The sequence below is a fragment of the Tenrec ecaudatus genome, chromosome X, assembly GCF_050624435.1.
Source record: "Tenrec ecaudatus isolate mTenEca1 chromosome X, mTenEca1.hap1, whole genome shotgun sequence".
Lineage (NCBI taxonomy): Eukaryota > Metazoa > Chordata > Mammalia > Afrosoricida > Tenrecidae > Tenrec > Tenrec ecaudatus.
This window is the reverse complement of record NC_134548.1, coordinates 146,595,615-146,619,975: the sequence shown is the minus strand read 5'-3', so window position 1 is coordinate 146,619,975 and position 24,361 is coordinate 146,595,615. Positions and strand designations below refer to the sequence as shown.

At 39.8% G+C, this 24,361-nt stretch overlaps 1 protein-coding gene across 1 annotated transcript; it reads right to left on the bottom strand.

The window, feature by feature from the left end:
• Window positions 1–226: 226 nt before the first annotated feature.
• On the bottom strand, window positions 227–1,153 carry LOC142433017 (olfactory receptor 13H1-like). The gene has a single exon (XM_075538103.1). The coding sequence runs from the start codon at window positions 1,151–1,153 to the stop codon at window positions 227–229; it is 927 nt and encodes a 308-aa protein (XP_075394218.1).
• Between the last annotated feature and the right edge of the window lie 23,208 nt (window positions 1,154–24,361).

Below are 24,361 nucleotides of genomic sequence, written 5' to 3'. Positions count from 1 at the left end.
AATGGGTAATCACTAACAAGGCTGTAGGTAAATAAAAAGCAAATTACAGTACCTCGATTGGAAATTCTGGTCTTCGCAGTATTCTTTTATGGCTGGGGTACTTATTGAATGCCTTCTATGGCATTCACCTACTCCCTCCAAGTCAAGTTGATCACTTTAAACAATGTTTGCCAGCGATGAAGATGTAAGTTGAGTGACCTGAGGTGATTTTAGAAGCCAAGGAGGACTATGCTCTTCGTGCCATCGCTTTCCTCACTGCCCCTTTAACATCCTTGTTCCTTAGGCTGTAGATCAGAGGGTTCAACATGGGCGTCAAAGCCCCATAGAATACCGAGACAAACTTGTCCTGGTCTGAGGAGTACTTGGACTGAGGTTTCATATACATAGAAATGGCTGCCCCATAAAAAATGGTCACTACAGTCAGGTGAGAACCACAGGTGGAAAAGGCCTTGAACCGGCCCTGTGTTGAGCGAATCCTCAGAACAGTCACCGCAATTCGAACGTAGGACAGGAGAACAAATCCAAAGGGCAAAAGCAAGGTAAAGCTACCAGTGATGAGGATCATGAGCTCATTGAGACTGGTATCAGAACAGGCCAACTTAAGAAGGGAGAGAATCTCACAGACAAAATGGTTGATGACGTTAGCCCCACAGAAGCGAAGGTGTAAAGATAAGACCAGCATGGCCGTGAGCAAAAGTGACGTCCCCCATGAGGTAGCAGCCAGCCAGGCACATACTGCACCATTCATGACCACAGAATAGCGCAGGGGATTGCTGATAGCAACGACTCGGTCATAGGCCATGACAGCTAATAAGAGACACTCTGCTGTGGCCAAGACCAAAGAGACACTCATTTGAGCCAAACATCGTGGGTAAGAGAGGTAGGGATGGGTAGAGAAACAATGCACTAAGACTTGGGGCATGGAAATGGTTCCATAACAAAGATCTAAGAAAGACAAGTGACCAAGGAAGAAATACATTGGAGTGTGGAGGTGAGAGTCAAAACAGATAAGAAAGATGATAAGTCCATTTCCCAACAAGGTGCAGAGGTAAGTTATCAGCACCAATGTGAAAAATGTGATTCTCCATTCAGGATAGTTAGAGATGCCAATAAGGAGAAATTCAACCGCTGCTGTGGCATTGCCCATGGCCATCCTTCCTACTTGCTCCTATTCATTGGTGGGTACCACTGAAGTTGTTTAATTTTACCTGCAAAGGAGAAGAAAGATGGAGGACACGAGAAAAGTGAGGGGGAAAAATTAGGCTGTGCATGACCGTTGTTCTTTGTTGTCTTTAAAAGACATGGCACCTATAATAAGAACCAAGACGAAGCTAAAAATCTGCTTCCTGTCCCACAGGAAAAGATTTTATTCCCCCAATGTGTAATTTGGTTACCAAAGAATGCTTTTGAAAATAGCTAGCCATCCCTTAATATCCATGGGAGATTGGTTCTGGGACCACTATGGATACCAAAATTTTAGGATTCTCTATTCCTTTATATAAAATGGTGTCATTTTTGCAAGCAACCTACACAAATCCTCCTCTATACTTCAAATCATCTCTAGAATACTGGTAATACCTAATGCAATGTAAATTCTATGAAACTATATTTTTTGCTCCCTCTTAGCTTTTGGAGGATCATTTGGACCACTTAATTCCTGGGGGTTTTGCTGTTGTTTTCATTTTTCACAAATATTTTAAATCCATGGTTGATTGAATCGTAGATAGGGAATCTGCAGATATGGCGAGCTACCTGTGTATAAAAAGTTCTCCTATTCTCCCACAAGATGCCTTCTTGGAAATTTTCTTCCTGCCTTTATACTTGCTCACCATTTTGATCTGGAGTACAGATATCATTGATTTAGAGTCAGCTTAAGCACACTTTCCAGCAGATGAGAAGATATAACTGAAATCTTTCCTTTCTGTTTTTTAAAAGATGTTTATTTCTCGTCCATAATAGGTGTAAAAGTACCTCTTAATCTGAACTACTGCTTCATAGATGGAGTAGTTCATGGAGTCTTATGATCTGTGGAGCCCTCTATGCCAATATTTCCTGTTGAAATTACATCCCCAGCTTCTCTTGTGGTTTCTGTGCTCTGATTGCTAAGTCCCAGTTAGGAGTTCGAAAATCTAATGTCATGTTTCTAAAAGTGTGGGTGTTAAGGGCTGGACTTCACTGATGAGCCTATCTAACATGGCATCCATTTCCCATCCTCACCATACTCCAGCTTCCCATCCAGCTCATCGCTTTTCCTGAAAGCACACTCCAATATACAAAATTATGTTAATTTATTTGCTTGTGTGGTTGTCTCCCATTGGAGTGTAAATTTATTGCTTTGTATACTAATATATCCTCAGTACCTAGAACAGTGCCTGGGACATCACAGAAATGCAATAGATATGAAATAAATCAATGAATATAATAGTCTCAGGTAGTCATGGATATTACTCAGAATCTAATTACTTCTCTTGCCTCTGCTTTCTGGCCCCTTATTCCAAGTCATCTTCTTTACTCACCTGGGTTTTGTCAGTAACTTCCTTATTGCGTTCACTGTTTCTGGCTTTGCTTCCATTCAGTTCAAGCAAACAAGTTAAATTGTAAGTTAGATCAGGTCACCCTTTTATTTAAAAATTTAGCACACCATATGATTTGATTATAATGAGAATTGTGGCTATTTAATAATTGTTTATTCATTATCTTCCCCAACTACGATGTAAGCTCAACGAGGGCAGGTATTTTTGTCACTTCCGAACTTAGAGCAGTTCCTGGAACATGAGAGGTGCTCAGTCACTTTTTCCTGGATGAACAGATGAATGAAGTTCTTTAGCAATTCCTTATTTAAAGTCACCATCTCTTTTCATCCCTCTTCCCTGGACATTGCTGTTCATATGGCAAGAATCTATTAATGTCTACGTCTACCTTCATGAAACTTACTCTCCCCTATTTCCAATATCCTCCGTGAAACTTCTGGTATTCTTTGGTGAGGTGTCTCTGGACAAGTTTTTCTCCCCTCGTGTGAAATAAATGTTCACTTTCAAATTAAATAAGTGATCTCTAAGTAACTGTCTTGTTCTAACATCCCAGGATTCTCTGATTTCACTGTTAAAATGAAAACAAAAACAGATCTTACACTCCCCACATCACAGGAAATCTATTGCATTTTCCTCCTTTGGTGGAAAAATATGTGGGCTAGAGATAGGATTTTGCCAAGGGATAGAGTTTCTCTATTTCTGAAATGGGAGATCCACTTAGTTCTTAGCAGTCTTTAGGAAGGTGGATTTGATAACACCCTCCTTTCCCTGTCCCGGTCACCAAATAACCTGATTCCAAGTCTCACTCTTCAATCTACTCAACCTCTTGTGGAGGCTAGCTTCACATGACTATGGTGGTGCATTCCACAAGCGGAGTAGCAAACAAATGTACAGATGGATGATATGGTGACTTGCCTTCACAGGAGTGTCCTCAGAGCTTGAGATACCTAAAGGTGGCTTATCTTTCACTTTTTATTGGGCCCTGAATGATAGGTTTTGTCTTGGAATACATTCACCTTTTCAAGTTACAATCATCTCTATAAAAGGAAAATGGACAGAGAATCAACTGATGTATGTGAAATTTTAAATAAGTATGGTCAAATTTTAAAATGTTCTGAATGGTATGCATTTAACTCTCAGTTATCTACATCTGGCTGTAGACAGTGAAATAAGTGGCAAAAGTGTCTGTCATTGGCTAATCTCTCAGAAATGGAAAGACTATTTTTCGTTCCTAGAGTATACCAGAAAAAATGTTTACTTGTGTTTAACTATGCAAAAACATTAGACCATGTCCCTCCCAGCCAATTAGGGATAGCATTTAGAAGAACGAAGATTCCAGGATACTCAATTGTGCTCATGCATAACCTGTGCATAGACCAAGAAGTACTTGTTCAGAAGGAACAAGGGAATACTGTATGGTTTAAAATCAGGAAAAGTGTGTGTCAGGGTTGTATTATTTTACCATGCTTGTTCAATCAGTATACTGAGCAAATAATCAGACAACCTGGACTATATGACAGAGAGCACAGTAACCTGTGATGTGCAGATGACATATCTTTGGTTGCTGAAAGCTAGGGGAACTTGAAGTATTTGCTGAGGAAAATCAAAGTCTTTAGTATGAATTGCAACTCAATGTAAAAAACAACAAACATGATCACAACTGGACTAATAGACAACTTCATGATAAACGTCGGAAAGACTGAAGTGTCAAGGATTTAATTTTACAAAGATCCACAATCAATATTCATGGAAAAAATATCCAAAAAATAAAGTGCATGTTGCATCAGGCAAATCTGTGGCAAAATACATCTTCAAAATGTTAAATTACAAAATTGTCACTTTGAGGACTAAGGTGTGTCTGACCAAAGTCATAACAGTTTTAAAAGCATTATATGCATGTGAAAGTCAGACAAACAGCTCAGAAGACCCAAGAAGAATCGATGCACTTGGATTGCAGGGTTGAAGAATATTGAAGTTATCGTGGACTTATAGAAGAACATACCAGTCTGGCTTGGAGAGAGTACAGCCAGAATGCTCCTTAAAAGTAAGGATGGTGAGACTTCCTCTCACATACATTGGACATGTTTTCAGGAGAAACCAGACCTTGAAAAAGACATCATGCTTGGTAAAAGCATAGGCTCAAAAGAGATCTAAGAAAAGCGGGGGGTGGGGGGAGGTTGTGTGGGAGAACGTCAATGAGATGAGTTCATTCAGTTCTTTCAACAATGAACTCGAGCACGCCACTTGTGAGGATGATTCAGCCCCGGGCAATGTTTCCTTATTTTCTACACAGGGTCACTATGATTTGGAAACGACTTGATGGGACCAACTAACAACAACAACAACAATATCTGGAAAAATGATAATCATACTGTGGTTGGGAGGATGAACTGGTTCTGCATAGAGATGGAAAGCCATTTACTGTGCCATTTAAAGTTCCCTTTTGCTTTTAGAAGTCTAAATATCATACCTGTCTTGCTGTTAAATATTAAGGAATAGATGCTTTCTCTCCTCATGCAATCATTCTTAGCTAGCTGTAGGGTGTGTGTTGTTGCTGCATGATGGAGGAAGAGATTATAGCAAATCCACCTCTTCATGCCCCATGAGTCCAGCAGAATAAACTGATGAGCTGTGTGACTCAACTTTGGTGATAAATCTATGGCTCTAGAACTGACTTTTTAGGAACATTAAAAAAAATTGGGAATTAGGTGGGGCTTTACATTTCAGATAATCGATTTTATGTTCAATAGTTTAAATGACTTATTTTCTAAAGAGTTTAAACTGGGACTGACATCTAAAAAATGATGTTAAACTTACTGAAAAGAGATAGGGATTGAACCCATGACCTTGGTTCCATTAGTACTATATTTGGACCTGTGGAATTAAAATTGATGATCATTTCCCTCTCATACTTATAGGCTAATCAGCATCTAAATTGAGTCACTTATTTTTTATTTGCTTTGTGCTCAACTCTACAAAGATTGCTGATTGGTCCAACCTAGAATTAGCACTGCACAATTCCTGGTACATGGGCCCAGTCAGTTTCCCATCCTAGCTCTGCCAAATAGTCTTATTTATCCAGCCTCATTTCCCTTTAAATTAATAGCTGCCATTTTCTCTCTCGATGTCACCCATAATTTAGAAGTGGTTAGAGACCTAAGAAAGGGAGAAAAGGAAAACGGAGCACAAGTGTGTTACATACTTACCATTGGAAGTCCCTCTCAAATACCAGTAGATGGAGGAGAATGGACAGCAGACGAGAACAACTAACTGTAAGAGTTTTCACAGTTAGAACTATGATGACCTCACCATAGACACTCCTTGTAAAACCATTAAAGCATTCCCAGCTTTGCTCAGACTCTCTAATGCCTGGAAATCTATCCCCCAAAAAGTTCTTTTTTTTTTTTTTTTTAGGTTAGGTCAATTTCCAATTGATGAACTCTTGGTAATGATACCTAATTAAATTAGTTAATTTCTTAGGCACGCATCTGTTTCTCTGACAGTCGACACCCACATACATCCTTATTCAGTTGCCCCTAAAAATGGACCCCCAATTTTTTGGTAGTTTTAATACTTTGCATCAAGACTCTTACGTGATTTCAATTTCCAGCCAGCCCTTGTCAGACCTGTTTTGCCCCTTAGAAATATTTATTTACCTATTATCTTCCCTCTACAAAGCTAACTAAAAGAAAGTTACTTTCTTTAAAAAGAGGTAAACGAGAATAAGTATGTGGCACTCAGGGCTTTAAACAGATTTGGGTGATTTCCAGGGAATGATCTGGGCTCTGTACATATCCAACCAGCTTTCTACTTTTTGTCTACTCACTAATCTCAGTCCTCAGTCATGGCCATTAAGTTGACACTCACTCATAGCAAATCCTTTACATTCTGATGCCACGAAGGTTGTGTGCATCCGTTTGTCTGCAAGAAAGGTCTAATGACAGTCACAATGACCGTGATGACTGGAAAACGGACTAAGGTATTTCAAAAAGTGTTTAACTGCAATTGAAATGAAAACAACAGCAAACAAACAATAAAAAAAATCCCCCAAAACAAAAGAAAACAAAAAACCCAACCCTTTGGCTGCCCCTTATTGATTCAGAAAATTTAACTAGAACTTTCTTTCAGAGCATTTTGGTTTGTAGCTGTTGTTTCATATCTCCTCTGCTCCCCAGTTAGGCTCAAATTAACACCTTGATATGTTTATCTAGAAGTTGTTGCCAGAGCTCTGTCCCAGGGAGCGTGTTTTGCTCTGAACCAAGTCTATAAATCTCATGTCCTCGACTTACTCATGACATCTAGGGTCCAATTCTGTTCCAGATTCAATTCCAAATACACTTGATGAGCTGCTTGGTAACTTAAATAATTTGAACTTCCCAAGTGCTACCAGGACATTTATCTTACAAGTTGAGTTCAAAGTTTCCGATCATCACCAGGAAGAAATAATTAACTTCTAGGAGCTTCGGGGACCTCATCCCAAACAGACAATTAAATTTTGCTAAACCAGAGATGTTTGGGGGGGGGGGTGGAATCAACCCAAAGTGGCATTTTGTGTAAGGAAAACAAGGAAAGGAGAAAGGAAACCTTTGAGACCATGTGATATTTGTATACCACTGCTGGACTTTGCAAAAACAAAGATATAGTTCATTTTAATTTTACTTCATTGTTTCTTCACATTTTTCTGCATTGAATTGGTGTCGTGACAGGAGCTTCAGCTGGTCAGAAGCCATCTTTCAAAGGACAGTTAGGGTCGAGAGTGCATAGCAGGGAGTACATGTGTCATTGAGCCCCATGTTGAAATAGCCCTTATGTTTGTGTTTTCATTGTCACTTCCACTGCCCAAGATGACTAAAACACCCCCCCTAGGCTCACGCTTAAACAGTGTCAGGTTCACATTCCTTCATTTGGTACGCTGGACAAACTATAGCAGTCCCACGTCTATCACTGACCATCTATCAATTCATCCACACATGAATATATATATATTGAATAAATATTCAATTGGCATCATGATTTATTAGCCAATATCAGATACTGAGGATAAAATGGTGTTGCACAATGGAGACATATTTCTCAATTTCCTGGTGCAGAAACTGACATTAAATGAATGATCAAGAATACAAATATGCACCTGGGAACAGTGCCATGGAAGCACACTATAGAACTGTCCACCTCGGTCTCTGGTGACTCATTGCTTCACTGCTTCAATGAATACCTTTTGTTCACTCCACTTCTGTTGTTCCGCCAACTTGAGTAGATAAATCTTATCTAATCCACCTCTCAGGATTCAGCTTAGATCACTGGTTCTTTTGTGTTTCTACATTATGTGAATCTTCAATTATATGATACATAACCCAAGGACAGATCATTGTTTCTCTACTTCTTGAAATTTTTTTTGTGGTAGTGGCAGTAAATACACAAGGGTGAGTCAAAAAATATTGCTACAAAAGAATATAAACGTTTAATAATTATAATTCTAAAACTGTGAACACATTGTTTCTCCACATCTTTCCTATAGGTATATATACTTCTGAAAGTTGTGTTTCCATCTTTCTCACTTCCAAACAAAATTCTGTGCTGTTCAATTTATGAGGGTAAGTAAAAAATACTGCTACAGAGTTCCAAGTTCATAGACTCATAGGTTTATTCCAAACAAAATTTACTTACATATCTCTGTGATCAGTGGATCACTGAAGAAAAGTTCTCCTAGCAATATACTTGTCTTAGCCTACATAGAATGCCTTTTTAATGGTTCAGTCCAAACAGTGACTTTTAAGGGAATCAGTCATGTCAGTTAAGTTCAATGCGAGAGGTCAGCTCAGATAGTGTGCTTCTGGGATTTTAGAGAAATAATCTTGAACATTTTTCTCAAAGACATGGTATGATCATGGGAACTTATTAGGAAGAACTTGTAGAAAAAAATGAACAATTTCATTGGTGAGAAAAAAGCCGGAAAAGTTGCATTCCTCCTCCACCCCATCATGACATTGCACTTGCTCAGTCTTCAAGGGTAGCGTGGACTGTTCTATGAGAATTTTGTTGGGAAACTTGTTTCCTAGCTACCCTACAGGTCCATCTACCCTACAGTTGCTGCAGCAATGTATTCAGGCATAGGAACAATTGTGATGATGGTGCAGGATAGTGCAGCGTTTCTTCCTGATGTACATTGGGTTGCTATGGGTCGGAGCTGACTCGATGACACTTAAGAACATCAGGAACCATACAGCCCTACTCTTTCTCCTTCAGACTTCCTTTTGTTCCTGAAACTCAAAGAACATTTGAAATGTAGTTAATTAATATGGCCCTTACAGCCATAACTCCTTATGTGATGTATGTAGTTCCAGAGTGGATGCCTGTGCATCTCATTTTGGAGGGAGTTATCTGCTATGCTAATGAACAAGATGAAAGGGCAATTAAGCTCTGACCTTAGTAAAGAATCCAAATTTTTGTTTCCTTGGGGGTCTGCTGAAAAACCATATCTCCACCAAAGCCATTCCTCATTCTAAAAAAGCCATCTGGACACAGAGAAATTCCAGGAGCATCAGGCTAGCATGTTTGAGATCTGTTTCAAGATGTGGAGACTGTGACCAGACACACCAGAGACTGTGGCATAGAGGGAAGGAGCTGGGCCAAGACCAGAGGCAGAGGCAAGGAAATCATGAGACACAATAGAGGAAAGATGCCGACATTATGAGACTGTGAGGCAAAGCAATGGGTAGGCTTCCTGGCCCATGGAAACACAAGCCAAAAAACCATATGGCTGAGAAGTGGAGAACTAGAGGGAGACATAGTTACTGGTTAAAGAGATGCGTTGCTGTTGACCAATGGCTGCATCCTTATCATTTACTCACTAACATGTGGCCACCTTTTAACTTCCTTAATAAAAACAAACAAACAAAACTTCACTGACATCAAGTTGATGGCAACTCACAGTGGCTCTATGGGATATGTTAGAACTGCCCCTGTGAGTTTCCAAGACAGTAACTCTTTATGGGAGTATAAAGCCCTGTTTTTTTTTAATTTATTGGGGCTCATACAATTCTTTTCACAGTTCATACATATACATACATCAATTGTATAAAGCACATCTGTACAGTCTTTGCCCTAATCATTTTTTTTCTCTTTTCTTCTTTTACATTTTATTAGGGACTCATACAACTCTTACCACAATCCATACATATACATGCATCAATTGTATAAAGCACATCCATACATTCCCTGCCCCAATCATTCTCAAGGCATTTGCTCTCCACTTAAGCCCCTTGCATCAGGTCCTCTTTTTTTCCCCCCTCCCTCCCCATTCCCCACTCCCTCATATGCCCTTGGTAATTTATACATCGTTATTTTGTCATATCTTGCCCTATCCGGAGTCTCCCTTCCCCCCTTCTCTGCTGTCCCTCTCCCAAGGAAGAGGTCACATGTGGATCCTTGTAATCAGTTCCCCCTTTCCAACCCACTCACCCTCCACTCTCCCAGCATCGTCCCTCACACCCTTGGTCCTGAAGGTATCATCCACCCTGGATTCCCTGTACCTCCAACCCTCATATGCACCAGTGTACAGCCTCTGTCCTATCCAGCCCTGCAAGGTAGAATTCGGATGATGGTAGTTGGGGGGAGGAAGCATCCAGGATCTGGGGGAAAGCTGTGTTCTTCATCGATACTACCTCACACCCTAATTAACCCATCTCCTCTCCTAAATCCCTCTATGAAGGGATCTCCATTGGCCGACACTTGGGCCTTGGGTCTCCACTCTGCACTTCCCCCTTCATTTAATATGATATATATATACATATATACACATACATATATACATATACACATATATACACATACATACACACACTTATATCTTTTTTTTTTTGCATGATGCCTTATACCTGGTCCCTTGGGCACCTCGTGATCGCACTGGCCGGTGTGCTTCTTCCATGTGGGTAAAGCCCTGTTTTTATCCATCAGAGCAGTCGGTGGTTTCAAACTGCTGATCTTGCAGTTAGAAGCCCAATGTGAAACCACTAAGCCATCAGAGCTCATAACCGTATTTAAAAATTCCCTTACTACAACGGTTCTCAACCTGTGGGTGGCTACTGCATTGGGGGTCAAATGACCCTTTCACAGGGGTCACCTAAGACCACCAGAAAACGTATTTAAAATGGTCTTAGGAACCAAGACACTGTTCTTCTATTCGTCTTCAGTCTCCAGGCGGGTCTGCCCAAATGCACATATGTCTACATATGAGTACCCAGTATGATGATATCATCGCGCCAACCATATCACACACACCCTGTTACAAATACAGGTATATGTGACAGGGTTGGTGCCATAATGTACGTATGCGGCCCCGTCACACATGTATAGAGAGCAGCTACTGTGTAGAAAGCAGATGCTGTGTTGAAAGAAGCTACTGTGTTGAAAGCAGTGGTATTGGAGGTAATAGGACACTTCATGACTTATAATTACTGGGAAAATGTAAAATCATGTACTGTAAAATCATCAACTACTGCAAAAAAATATCTGTACCATGGGAACTTAATCTGGATGCTGATTGATCTTTTGATATTCAGCTGTGGTTGATGTGAATACTGTCCCCTTGTGATAGTAACAGGTATGTAAAAAAAAAAACACAACACAGAACGGTAAATCATAGGAAACTTTAATGAACTGTATTGATTGAACTATGCTACGTATCATCTTTTGTATTATGAAAGCTATTGTTACATAGTATTTTCATTTGCAAACCATTCCATGACAATGGATCATGTAGAGAAGAAGGTTAAGAAAAGAAAATATAGTGAGGATTTTTTACAGTATGGTTTTACCTCAATAATTACAGCAGGGATTGAGAAACCACGATGTGTTATTTGTTGTTAAGTTTCATCAGCCAAATTTATGAAGCTGAACCAACTTAAATGCCATTTTGATAGCAAGTATCTGAGTTTTGCCGGCAAGGATACCAATTATTTTACAGGAATAGGAAGCCTCTTCTTTCTCCCTCAGAGCACCTGGTGGTTTCAAACTGCTGACCTTTGCGATTAGCAGTCCAATGCATAACCATTACACCATCAGGGCTGTGCTGATATCTACTATTTTAGAAGCAAAGCTGAGGGATTCAAGAAAGCCAGACTTGACACTAGTGGCAAGTACCACAAACAAAATGTAGCAGCCATGGAAGCTTCATATTTGGTGGCACATTGTTTAGATTATGATCATAGATGAATTTGTTATGAAATTGAGTGCAATTTCATTATCTAAGGACACTGTCCGCAGAAGAATTGATGACATGTCTGCTGATATTCTTGATTAGGTAATCCAAGAAATTAAGTCGTTAGATAAGGAAATTGTACCCATTTCATAACAAATTCGTCTCCAATCATAACTCAAACAATGTCTTTGGCTGCTGGCAACAGTAAATCCTCAGCAATGGTGCGAGGCTTCATAGCTCTGGCGAGTGTGAGTGCCATACTTAGCAACGAAGATGCTGCCACAAGACTTACAAGCAGTAATGAAAAGCGGCGTAAGTTCTGTGAGCTTTGAACAGTCGACTGTTTTCACAACTGTGCTACGAATTGGATGCACCAAATAATGCTCTGCTATTTCACATCGAAGTGAGATGGTTGTCAAGAGGAAAAGTTTGAAAGCGTGTTTTTGAGCTTCGTGATGAACGCAAATTGTTTTTTAATCAGAAAGCAAGACCGCAGTTTGAAGCACTTTTCAGCAATAAAAGTGAACGGCAGAAAATAGCTTACTTGGTTGACATCTTGAATGAGTTAAATTTATCACTGCAAGGACCAAATGCAACATACCTCCATTTGTCTGAAACGATCTGATCATTCCAAAAGAAACTTCAGCTTTTGCAACAACAAAAATTTGGATTAAAATAAAATTTAAATGTTGCCTACCTTATCTGCTTTCTTTGAGGAACATGACACTGAACCAGACAAAAGGATTGCAATCATAATTTCTATAAATAACACTTGCACATGCTTGCAGACAAAATGTCATCATACTTTCCAAATCTACCTGACACTCATTTGCACTTTTCAGAAGCCCATTCACAGTCAAAGTTGAAGATGCTCCTGAGACTGCACAAGAGGAGTTCATTGAACTTATTAACAGTGATGCAGTGAGAACTGAATTGTCTACAATGTCAGTTACAAAATTGCAATCATATCCTGTTATGTCTGAGACTCTTTTGCACCTTCTTTTTCCATTTCCAGCAACATATCTTTGTGTAACAGGGGTTTCCAGTTTGTTGGTTATCAAGTCTACATACAAAAGTAGACTTGTTATGGAAGATGATCTTCGTAGTAATCTTGCAAAAACTGCCTCGAGAATTTCTGATCTGGTGAGAAAGAAGCTATCTCAACCTTTGTACTGCCGTTGGCTTTTTTCTGCATCTTGTCGCAAAAATGTAGCAATGCAATTTCCTGTTGCTCTATTACTACTGCTATCCATGCTACACCATGCTTCAAGACAAAGCTTCATTTATTTGTCATTAGAAATAAATATTTCACAATATATAATTACATATTATTTTGGGATTAATTGCTATGCTTTAACTATGTTCAATTTCTAATATCCTGCATATCAGATGTTTACATGACAATTCATAACCGTAGCAAAATGACAGTTATGAAGTAGTAATGAAAATAATTCTATGGTTGGTGTGGGGGTCACTACAACCTGAGGAACTGTATTAAAGGGTCACGGCATTAGGGAGGTTGAGAACCACTGCCTTAATGCCTTCATCAGATTCATCCTGCTTTATCCCATTCTATTACCAACCACTCCTCCCACAGCCTACTTCTTCTGTGCTGGGCTTGTTGTAATGGCCACACTGAGCTCACAGACAAAACCCACAATTAAGGGGGGTTCTTAAATCCTTTAATTTATTAACTTCCTTAATAAACCCCCTTAATTGTGAGTTTTACTTGTGACTTCTGTGTGGCCACTGCAATATATTATTGAATCCCACATAGAAGCAGTGGGTTGTGGGAGAAATGGTTGGTATAAGAATGTGGTAAAGAAGGATCAATAGAGTGAAGGTTTGCCTAACCCTTGCCATGTAACAACAGGGATGTTAGAGGAGGTCAGATATGGTTCCCCCTCCACAGTGTTTTTAACCACATTGAAAAGGAGTATCATTTGAGTCACTTGAGGATACCAAAACTGCTGGTTTGATATGATGTAAATCAAAGGACATAGAATTCATTTGGGAAATTTTAGAGAGCCAGAAACACAGCCTTCAGAAGTGTCTAGACCTAGAAAAAAGGATATTCGGGAAAACAAACAATTGCTCTCTATTTTGAGATGTCTGTGTAATAAAAGTTTGTATGATTATTTAGCCATACTTTTGGCTTACCCTCACATAACTCAGCAACTCAATGGCCAACCATGAAGCTGGTTAACCACACTAGTTTCTCTTTAGGAGAAAAATATGGAACTCTCTTTTATGAATATTGTATTTATAGTCATTTAAACCCTATCGGGCAGCCTTATAAGGTTGTCAGGAGGCAGATCATCTTGTCAGTAACAGATTTACTATTTATAATATTAATCAGCTCCTATGAGAGCAACAATGGGCTAAGGCATACGCACAATTGTGGGGACAGAGCAAGACCATGCAGTATTTTGTTCTGTTGTGCATACGGTCGCTATGGATTGGAGCTGACTTGTTGACACCTAACAACATGAGAGGAAGTTAGCTTTAGGTAGCCCCATGACCTTTGTATACACCCCAAATGTTATTTATACAATTTGTACTATTAGTTATTAAGAGAGCCTGAGATGAGAGTGTACTCCTCAAGCATTGACTGGCTTTGGGCAAGTCACTTCCACTTTTGGGGCTTCAGTTTCTTTTGCTGCATTGACCATCTCGAAGGCCCATTCCAGTTCTGGCATTCTTGATTCTAGCAAAAGTATTCCTAATGAAAGAATTACTTTTCATGGGGAGTCACAAATATCTTAATTTGTGTATGGAAGATGAATCAAGAAAACATATTACAGCATGACAGTTCTGAGGTAAGGCAAAAAGTGAAACAAAGACTTGTGAAATCTGAAGGTTCATGTAGGGATATATCCTCACAATCTTAGGATATTAAATAGAATGAGTGACTGTGGGGTAAGGGAGAGAGGCAGGAGTTGGCAATTGAGATGTGAGATTACATTCCTCTGCTTCGACATGATTGTGAATAGTATCAACACTATTCAATAACTGCTTCTGATCCACTCTTGAAAAATTATTAATCAGAGCTGAAGCCAAAGAGAGAGTGTGCATTGAATCCCTAGAAAGGATAACTGTGGTCTCAGTGATTTTTTGCCCCAATACTTGAGTGTTTGTCTGGAGTTATGTATAAATTCATTTATCCTAATGTAACAAGTGACAACTCTACTTTGCTTCTTTTTATCTCTTCTGTTAGAAAACAGACAGCAGAGAAAGATAAATGGAAATTGAGTATTGGAGAAGAGTGACCAGTTCAATATCACATAATTGTGGTTAATATATTTCTACGGAAATTTGTCTCAACATTGAAAAATTATATGTCCATCATAAGTTGGAAAATTGTTCTTCCCACCTGTATTGCATCCAGTCAATCCCTAATAAACAGAACACTTGTAATAGCTTTGTATCTCAGAGATGCCTCAGGCTCTGGGGGCATGATTAGCCTCAGTGCACTGCTCAAAGCTGAGCAATTAAAAACTATTTCTCGCTAACCCCAAAATATGCCACACTGGGCATTGTTAAGAAGTTGGCAGACTTGGCACTTGACTTCACTTGAAACTTCAGACTCATAATGACACACTAATTGTAAACAGTGGGGAAAAGGTAGAACACTTTCTTAAGATGAAAGTGGAGATACTTTGAAAGTTTATAAACAATAGGGAAAATGTTTTAAGGAAACAGAAACCGACCAGTGGGATTTAACTTCAAAACCATTTTCAGGGTTTGAAGAAAAGAGACTTGTATGAAATGTGCTCATTAGGTTGACAATTCAAACCCACACAGCAGTTCCTCAGGAGAAAGCTGCAGTATTACTGTAAAGCTTACAACCATGAAAATCCTATGGGGCAGCTCTACTCTGTCACACGGGGTCACTATGAATTAAAAATGACTAACACCACCGAACAATAACAAATAGCACATGTTTACAGTATGCGACTATTAGAGTGACATCAATATAAAAACATAAATGATCTGTGGAGAAATCTGAGTTTTAGTCTTGGTTCTGTGACAAACTAGCAGTGTAATTTTAACAAACACTTTAACCTGGAATGAAGAACAAGTTGATAGAACTCAAGCCTTGTTCATGTTTATAAACATTCTGTGCCTTATTTGACTTTTGTGGAGTGGATATGTAGCCATATAGATCTATAGTTATATATGTATATAGATATATACTCATTTAAATTTGCACTGGGTCTATGAAACAGATAAGGACATCTTCATTTTATAGACTAGGAAACAGGCTTTTAAAGATGAACTAAAATCTGAAAAGTGATAAGGAAGGTGCCTGTTGTTGTCAGGCATCAATAATTCTCTTCCAATAAATATTGACATTATGTACAAGAGAAAGAAACACTGCACCATTCACACAATTGTTCTTATGTTTGACACTATTTTTGCATCCACTGTGTAACTCCATCTTTTTGAGGGCCTTCCTCCTTTTTTGCTGCTTCTCTACTTTACCAGGCATTATGTCCGTTTCCATTGACTAGTCTTTCCTGACAACATGTCCAAGGTATATGAGGAGCATTCTGGCTGTACTTCTCCCAAGACATATTTGTTCTTTTGGCCAAAGTCTATGGTAGTTTCAGTATTCTTCATCACACCATTATTCAAATGCATCAGTTCTTCTTTGCTCTTCCTTACTCAATGTCTAACTTTCACATGCATTTGAGGCAATTGAATATAGCATGGCTTAGGATTAGGAACGCCTTGCTTTTCAACTCTTTAAAGAGGGCTTATGCAGCAGATTTACCCAATGCAATGCAGCCTTTGATCTGCTGACTGCTGTTTCTATAAGCATTGACCGTGGGTCCAAACAAGAAGCAATCCATTTAACCACGTGCTAGTCAAAGATGTTTCCATATCCATACAACCACATAGAAAGTGAAACCAAATTGAAAGAAATGAAGTAGGTAAGAAGTATAAGTCAGTGATTAAATACATGGGCTCCGTAATAAATCAGTTCACATAAAAACAAAACAAAACCAGAAAAAGTACTGCTTTTCATTGTGGAGTTGAAATCTTCACGAGTTATGCTGTTTCATTGTGCTTTTAAGCAAGCCCTTGACCCAACAGGTTTTCAGGTGGTCTTCCCAAAAGCTGAACTGCGTTTACCAGTAACCCTTTTGAAAGATTTGGAGTCAGTTGATGATTGGTAAGAATAGTTTGGCTTTGTCACACTCTGTGAGATAACACAAAAGTACATTGAAGGAGTACATGGTGTAAAATCAAAGCATTGGAATTACACATCTATTTGTCAGTAAATTGCTAAGCGAGTAGATTTAAGGTTCAGCATTCTTGCTCACTTCAAACAAAGTTTTTTTCTTTTGTTTCATAATACTGACACTGGCTAAAATGATCCATTGCAATGAATAGTTGATTGTGTTCCTTGAGCACTGGGGACTGATGTTTGTTTTCACTGTTAAATTAGATAATAACCAGGTTATAAATTGAGTTTCCCCGATTAACTTGGTTTATAAACTTTGAACATGTCAGAGCAGGCAGGCATTTTCTACCAGGTCCACCTCCCCCCACCCTTTCTTATTCTGTTTTCTTCTCGGTGTTATTGCATACTGATTATGTCTGACAAGAACATACTGTTTGGCCCCCTCTCGAACTGTTTATGAAAATTTTGTGTTTTGACACAGTATGTGTTGCGCATTGTGGCATGCACCCTCTGTAAACACTGAATTGAATGCATGGAAACACCAATGCTTCTTATTTTAAGTGATAATTATTATGTGAAAAATAAAAAAATAACTTTCTAAAACTGTTGTGTTATTTGGTTTGTAACAAGACCATTTGAAGTACTTAAAAAACACTTTTTGGGGAGGGGAAATGAAAAAGAAACAGGACATGGACAGTGGGGGAACAGGGCACTAACTCACCCATGGGGCCATGGGGAGGGTACTGTTTATGTCTCCACAGGAAAGAAAGAGAGGGACCAGACCTCAACATGGTGCACCAGGCCTTGAGGGCAACATACAAGCATGAAGCAGCGAACTAACTGGGAGATCTGCCTGGACCACATGGGAGCAAACTAAGAGGGAAAGAGAGAGCAGAGAGAGAGAGAGAGAGAGAGAGAGAGAGAGAGAGAGAGAGAGAGAGAGAGAGAGAGAGAGAGAGAGAGAGAGAACCACATCCTGGCCTACCAAGCCTGAAGGATGACATTCATTCTCAGAGTAGTTAATGCACAGAGAGGACTATACGGCCAACCCTGCCACGAGATAAGATGCTCCCTCACTGACCCACAGCACAATATGGCATAGCACTGGAGACACAGTTCGGTAATTGTGCCCATTCTGATTACCCCACACCGGAGCAAAACACGAAGGGAGCACAATGGAACAGCATGGGGATCAAAGCAACAAAGTACCAGAGGAATCCCCAAAATAGATCAGGACTTGGCACCTCACCAGACGCAAATGTAAAACATTCATAAGGGTCAGCAGACACACCTAGAACTATTTATAGATTTTTGTTTGTTTGTTTCTCATATCTATCTATATAAGACAGGCAAGATAAACCATCCTGAGGAGAAAAGGGGCCGATGATTCCTGGGGGACATGGGCGAGGAGAAGATAGGCTTAAGGGAGGGGGAGCCAACAATCCAGGAACAAGGGAACAACAAGAGATATAAAATCAATGGTGAGGAGGGCATAGAATGCCTGCTGGGGTTTGATCAAGTGCAATATAGCTGAGAGGAATTACTGAGAGCTTAATAAAGGTCAAACAGGATAGTGGGACTGGAGGAAAGTAAAAGGAAATAGAGGAAAGAACTAAGAGACAAAAGACATTTATAGAGGTATAAATATAAGCATGTACATATGTAATTATATTAATATGTAATTATAGGGATATAGGACTATGTACACATATTTAAATGTTAAGTATTAAGGTAGCAGATGGACCTTGGGTCTCTACTCAAGTCCTCCCTCAATGTAAGAACATTTTGTTCTAATAACTTGACATTCTAGGATGCTCACCTTCCCAACACAATTGCTGAATACAAAATGGGTGTATAAGCAAATGAGGAGAAGAAATATAATGGTGCCCGGCTTTTAAAAGATGTGGTGTTTGGGGTATTAATGGCTTGAAGTTAAACAAGCGGCCATCTAGCAGGGAAGCAAAAAAGCCCACATGCAGGAAGCACACAAGCCTTTGTGATCATGAGGTGTCGATGGGATCAGGTATCAGAAGACCTGAACTAAAAAATTATATTGATGCGAACAAGGGGCATTGAAGTGGAGACCCAAAGCCCATCTGTACACAATTGGACATCCCTTTACAGAAGGGTCACAATGAAGGAATGAGTCAGCCAGGGTGCAGTATAGATAGCACCGATGAAACACACAACAGTCCTCTAGTTCTTTAATGTTTCCTCCCCCCAACATTCATGACCCCAGTTCTACCGTACAAATTCAGCTAGACCAGAACATGTACACTGGTACAGAAAAGAGCTCTTCACTCATGGAATCCAGGACAGAAAAACCCATCAGGAACAGTAATGGGAGTAATGATACCATGAGGGTAGGAGGAATGTGGGGTGAGTAAAGTGGGAACATATCACAATGATGGATGTATAACACACACACACACACCCTGTCAGAGGGACGAACAACAGAAATGTGGGTGAAGGGAGACAGCAGTTGGTGTAAGATGGGGGGGGGCGGCAAAAAAGGAGTTAATACCAACGGCTCAAGTAGAAAGAAAATGTATTGAAAATGATGATGGTAACATTTGTACAAATGTGCTTGATACACCTCATGTATAGATTGCTATAAGAGTTGTAAAAGCCCCAAATAAAATGACATCTATATCACTTAATACCTTTTTTGAATGAATTGATTCTCTTTTGGTCTTCCTTATTCAATGACAAACTGTCATGTACATGAGGCAAGTGATAGAGAATACCATGCCTTAGGTCAGGCACACCTTGGTCCTCAAATTAACTTCCTTGCTTTTCAGCACTTTAACGAGTTCTTGTGCAGCAGATTTACTGAAATGCAATGTGTCTTTTGATACTTGAGTGCTTATTCCATGAGCATTGATTTTGGATCCAAACAAGACAATATCCTTGATAACTTCACTCTTTTCTTCATTCATCATGGTGTTACCTATTCGTCCAGTTGCGATGATTATTTTTTCTTTACATTGAGTTGTAATCCATGTTGAAGGCTGCAATCTTTGATCTTCATCAGCAGGTGCTTCAAGTCCTCCTCAATTTCAGCAAATTTGTATCATCTGCTTATCTCAGGCTGCTAATAAGACATTCTCCAATCCTGATGCCACATTCTTCTTCAGATAATGCAGCTTCTGTGATTATTTGTTCCGTGTACAGATCGAACACCTTTGATGAGAAGATACAACCCTGATGCATATCTTTCCTGATTTAAACCATGCAGATTTCTTACTGTCTTCCCAACTTATTGTGTGCCTCTTGATCTGTGTACAGGGTCCACAGGAGCACAATGAAATGTTATTCCATTCCCATTCTTCTCAAGACTATCTATAGTTTTCTATGGTCCACAAAGCTGAATGCTTTAGCATAGTCAACAAAACACAAGTAAACGTTTTTCTGCTAGTCTCTGCTTTAAGCCAAGGTCCATCTGATGTCAGCGATGAGATCCCTTGTTTTATCTCCTCTTCTGAATCAGGCCTGAACTCTGGCAGCTGACTGTGGCAACCATTGGTGTAGGATCTTCAGCAAAATTTTATTGACATGTGATATTAATGATACCGTACTATAGTCTGATCATGCAATTGGGTCACCTGTCTTAGGATGGTAGAAATATAAATCTCTTCCAGTCAATTGACCAAGTAGCTGTCTTTGAAAATTCCTTATAGAGAAAGCTAAGTGCTTGCAGTGTTCCTTCAGCTTGTGGAAACCTTTCAATTGGTATTCCATTAATTCCTGGGGCCTTATTTTTGGCTAACGCTTTCAGTGAAGCTTAAACTTCTTCCTTTAGCACTATATGTTCTTGCTTGTTCTGCCTGAAATGGTGGAATGTCCACTAGCACTTTTTAGTGCCGTAACTCTATTTAATTTTTCCAGCTTATTTTGAAACTCCTGAATTGTTCACTTTTTTCCCCACAGAATCTTTAAATTTTGTGACTCGAGATTTGACTGTTTTTCTTGAGCTTTTTAGGTTAACACATGCTGAGCTTGTTCTTCCTTTTTGATTTTTTAAATCTAGGTCTTTTCACATTTCATTACAATACTTGACTTCTCTTCTCAAGCTCTCCTTCGAAAATTTCTATTCAGCTTGTTGACTTCTTCATTTCTTCCCCATTCTTTAGTTATCTATGATTAAGAGCAATTAGCAGAGTCTCTTCTGACATCCACTTTGATTTTTGTTTTCCTGTATCTTTAATAATCTTTGACTTTCTTCAACTGTGATTTTCTTGATGTTCTACCACAGCTCAACAGGTCTTCCATCATTAGTATTTAAAGCAAAGCATCATATCTGGTCTTGAGATGTTCTCTAAATTCAGGTTTGATAAATTCAAGGTTGTATTTTGGCTCTCGTGGACCTGTTTTGAGTTTCTTCAGGTTTAACCTGAAATTATAGATGAACAATTGACTATCTGTCAATTGTCCCGGATCTGCTTGTAGCTGCTGAGATTGAGCTTCTCCATCTTCTCTTCCCACAGATGATGTCAATTGGAGTTCTCTGTATTCCATCTGTAGAAGTGCATGTGCTCAGTCACATTTTGTGTTGCTGAAAAAAGGTATTTTCTATGATCAAGTCACTGGTCTTGCAAAATTCTTATTTTTAAATTATTTTATTAGGGACTCATACAACTCTTACCACAATCCATATATACATCAATTGTGTAAAGCACATTTGTACATTCATTGCCCTCATCATTCTCAAAACATTTGTTCTCCGCCTAAGCCTCGGGAGTCAGCTCCTCATTTTGTCCCCTCCCTCTCCACGCCCCCTCCCTCATGAACACTTGATAATTTTTAAATTATTATTTTGTCATTTCTTGCACTGTCTGACATCTCTCTTCACCCACTTTTCTGTTGTCCGTCCTCCAGGGAGGAGGTTATATGTAGATCCTTGTAATCTGTTCCCCTTTACTCCCCCACCTTCCCTCCACGCTCCCAATATTGCCATTCTCGCCACTGGTGCTGAAGGGATCTGTTTCCAGTTCCTATCTGTACCAGTGTACACCCTGTGGTATAGCCAGTTTTGTAAGGTTGAATTGGGATCATGATAGTGGGTCGGGAGGAACTAGGAACTAGAGGAGAGTTGTATGTTTCATTGTTGCTACATGGCACCCTGACAGACTCGTCTCCTCCCTGCAACCCTTCCATAAGGGGATGTCCAATTGTCTACAGATGGACTTTGGGTCTCCACTTCGCACTCCCCCTCATTCACAACGATATGATTTTTTTTTTGTTCTAATGATGCCTGATACCTGATCCCTTTGACACCTCGGGATCTCATAGGCTGTTGTGCTTCTTCCATGTGGGCTTTGTTGCTTCTGAGCTAGATGATCACTTGTTTACCCTCAAGCCTTTAAGACGCCAGGCATTATATGTTTTGATAGCCAGGCACCATCAGCTTTCTTCACCACATTTGCTTATTCACCCGCTTTGTCTTCAGCGATTATGTCGGGAAAGTGAGTATCATAGAATGCCAGTTTAAAGAACAAAGTATTCTTGCATTGAGTGAGTACTTCAGTGGAGACCCAATATCCTTCTGCTAACTTAATACTAAACCTATACATATATGCACATAGATCTATTTTCACATCCTCATTTATAAATATATTTGCATATGTACATGCATTTATTTAGACCTCTATAAATGCCCTTTGCCTCCTAGCTCTTTCCTCTATTTCTTTGACTTTCCTCTCATCCCACTATCATGCTGAGTCTTTACATGTGTTTCAGTAATTCCACTTGGTTACATAACCCTTGATCACGCCCCCCAAGTCTCCTACACTCTCCTCACCACCAATTTGGATCTCTTGTTGTTCCCTTGTCCCTGGGTTTTTAACACCCCTACCTTTCCCCCAACTTCCTCCTCTCCCATGTCCACCCGGAAGTGTTGGTCCCATTGTTTTCTCTTCCAGATTGTTCATCCAGCCTATCTTACTTAGGCAGACCTATAGAGGTAATAACACACACAAAAACAAGACAGAGCAAAACCAAGCAGCAATATATAACAAAAGAACAACACCACCAACAAACTAATGACCAAAAACAAACCAAACAAACAAAAACACCACAAGAAAGAAAAGCTTGTAGTTAGTTCAAGGACTGTTTGTTGGCCTTTAGGAGTGTTTTCTAGTCGAGTCTGTAGGGGTTCCAAACCCAGGCCCTAAAGGCTATTTCAGGTATTCCTTGTGGACTTTGTTTCCCTGTCCCTGTGTTGTTCGTCTACACACCCTCAGTGTTTTGTCTTGGTGTGGTGGGATCAGATCAAGTGCAATTCCCACACTGTGTCTCCATTATTGTCCCCTGTAGGGCTATGGGTCAGTGAGGGATGTCGTGTCTCAGTGGGGCCGGCCATGTGGTCTTCTCTGTGGATTGGCTGCTCTGAGTGGGACTATCATCCTCAAAGCTTGGTGGGCCAGGGATGTGCTCTACTCTCTCTTCCTCCCCCTTCATTAGTTCCTGTGTGCTCTGATCAGACATGTTCCTCTCACTGACCTGTAGATTCAGTGCTGTCCTCTGAAATAAATTCTTCTGTGGGGAGGGGCAGGTGTCCACGTAGTTGGGATTGGGGCTGCTCCCTCAGACCTTTCCACTGGTTTCCTACTCTACGCCAGCATGTTCCATTCACATTTTCGAGCACTGGTTTGAAGTCTGGTCCCTCTTTCCCTGTGGAGATATAAACAATACCCTCCCCTTGGGTGGGCTAGTGCCCAGTGACGCCGCTGCCCATTTAAACATTTTTTTTTTCATTTTCCCCATCTCCTTTTTAGTTCGCTACCATGTGTGTCCCTGGATTTGGTCTGGCCCATGCCATATTACCTGGTTCTCACCCCAGGAATGTTTGTATACAGTAGCTTTTTCCCTGTGCCACTTTTGCATCTTTTTTTCTTTCAAAGCTTACCTCAGAGGACTCATACTTGTCCTTTTGTGCTTGGCATGATTTCCTTGTGTTCTTCCCATGCAGCATGTGCTTCATGCGTTCATCACTACTTTTTAGCGATGCATAGTACTCCATTGTATGTATGTACCACAGTTTTATAATGCACTAGACAGTTGATGGAAATTTTGGTTGTTTCCAACTCCTTGAAATTATGAACCATATATGCTGCAATGAACATTGGAGTACAGATTTTTGGCCTTGGTTTGTTTCCTGCCAATTCTGTGTATATACCCAGTAGAGGGATTTCTGGGTCATATGGCAACTCAATTTCCATCTGTTTTAGATAGCGCCAGATCAATTTCCATAGTGGCTGTCCATACTTACAAGTCCACCAGCAGTGGATGAGAGTTCTTGTCACCCCACAGCCCCTCCAACACTTATTGCTTTCTGATTTTTTGAATTGGGTTACCTTTGAGTGTGTTAGGTGGTACCCCATTGTTGTTTTAATTTGCATTTCTCTTATGGCTAAAGATCAGGAACATTTGTTGGCCAAT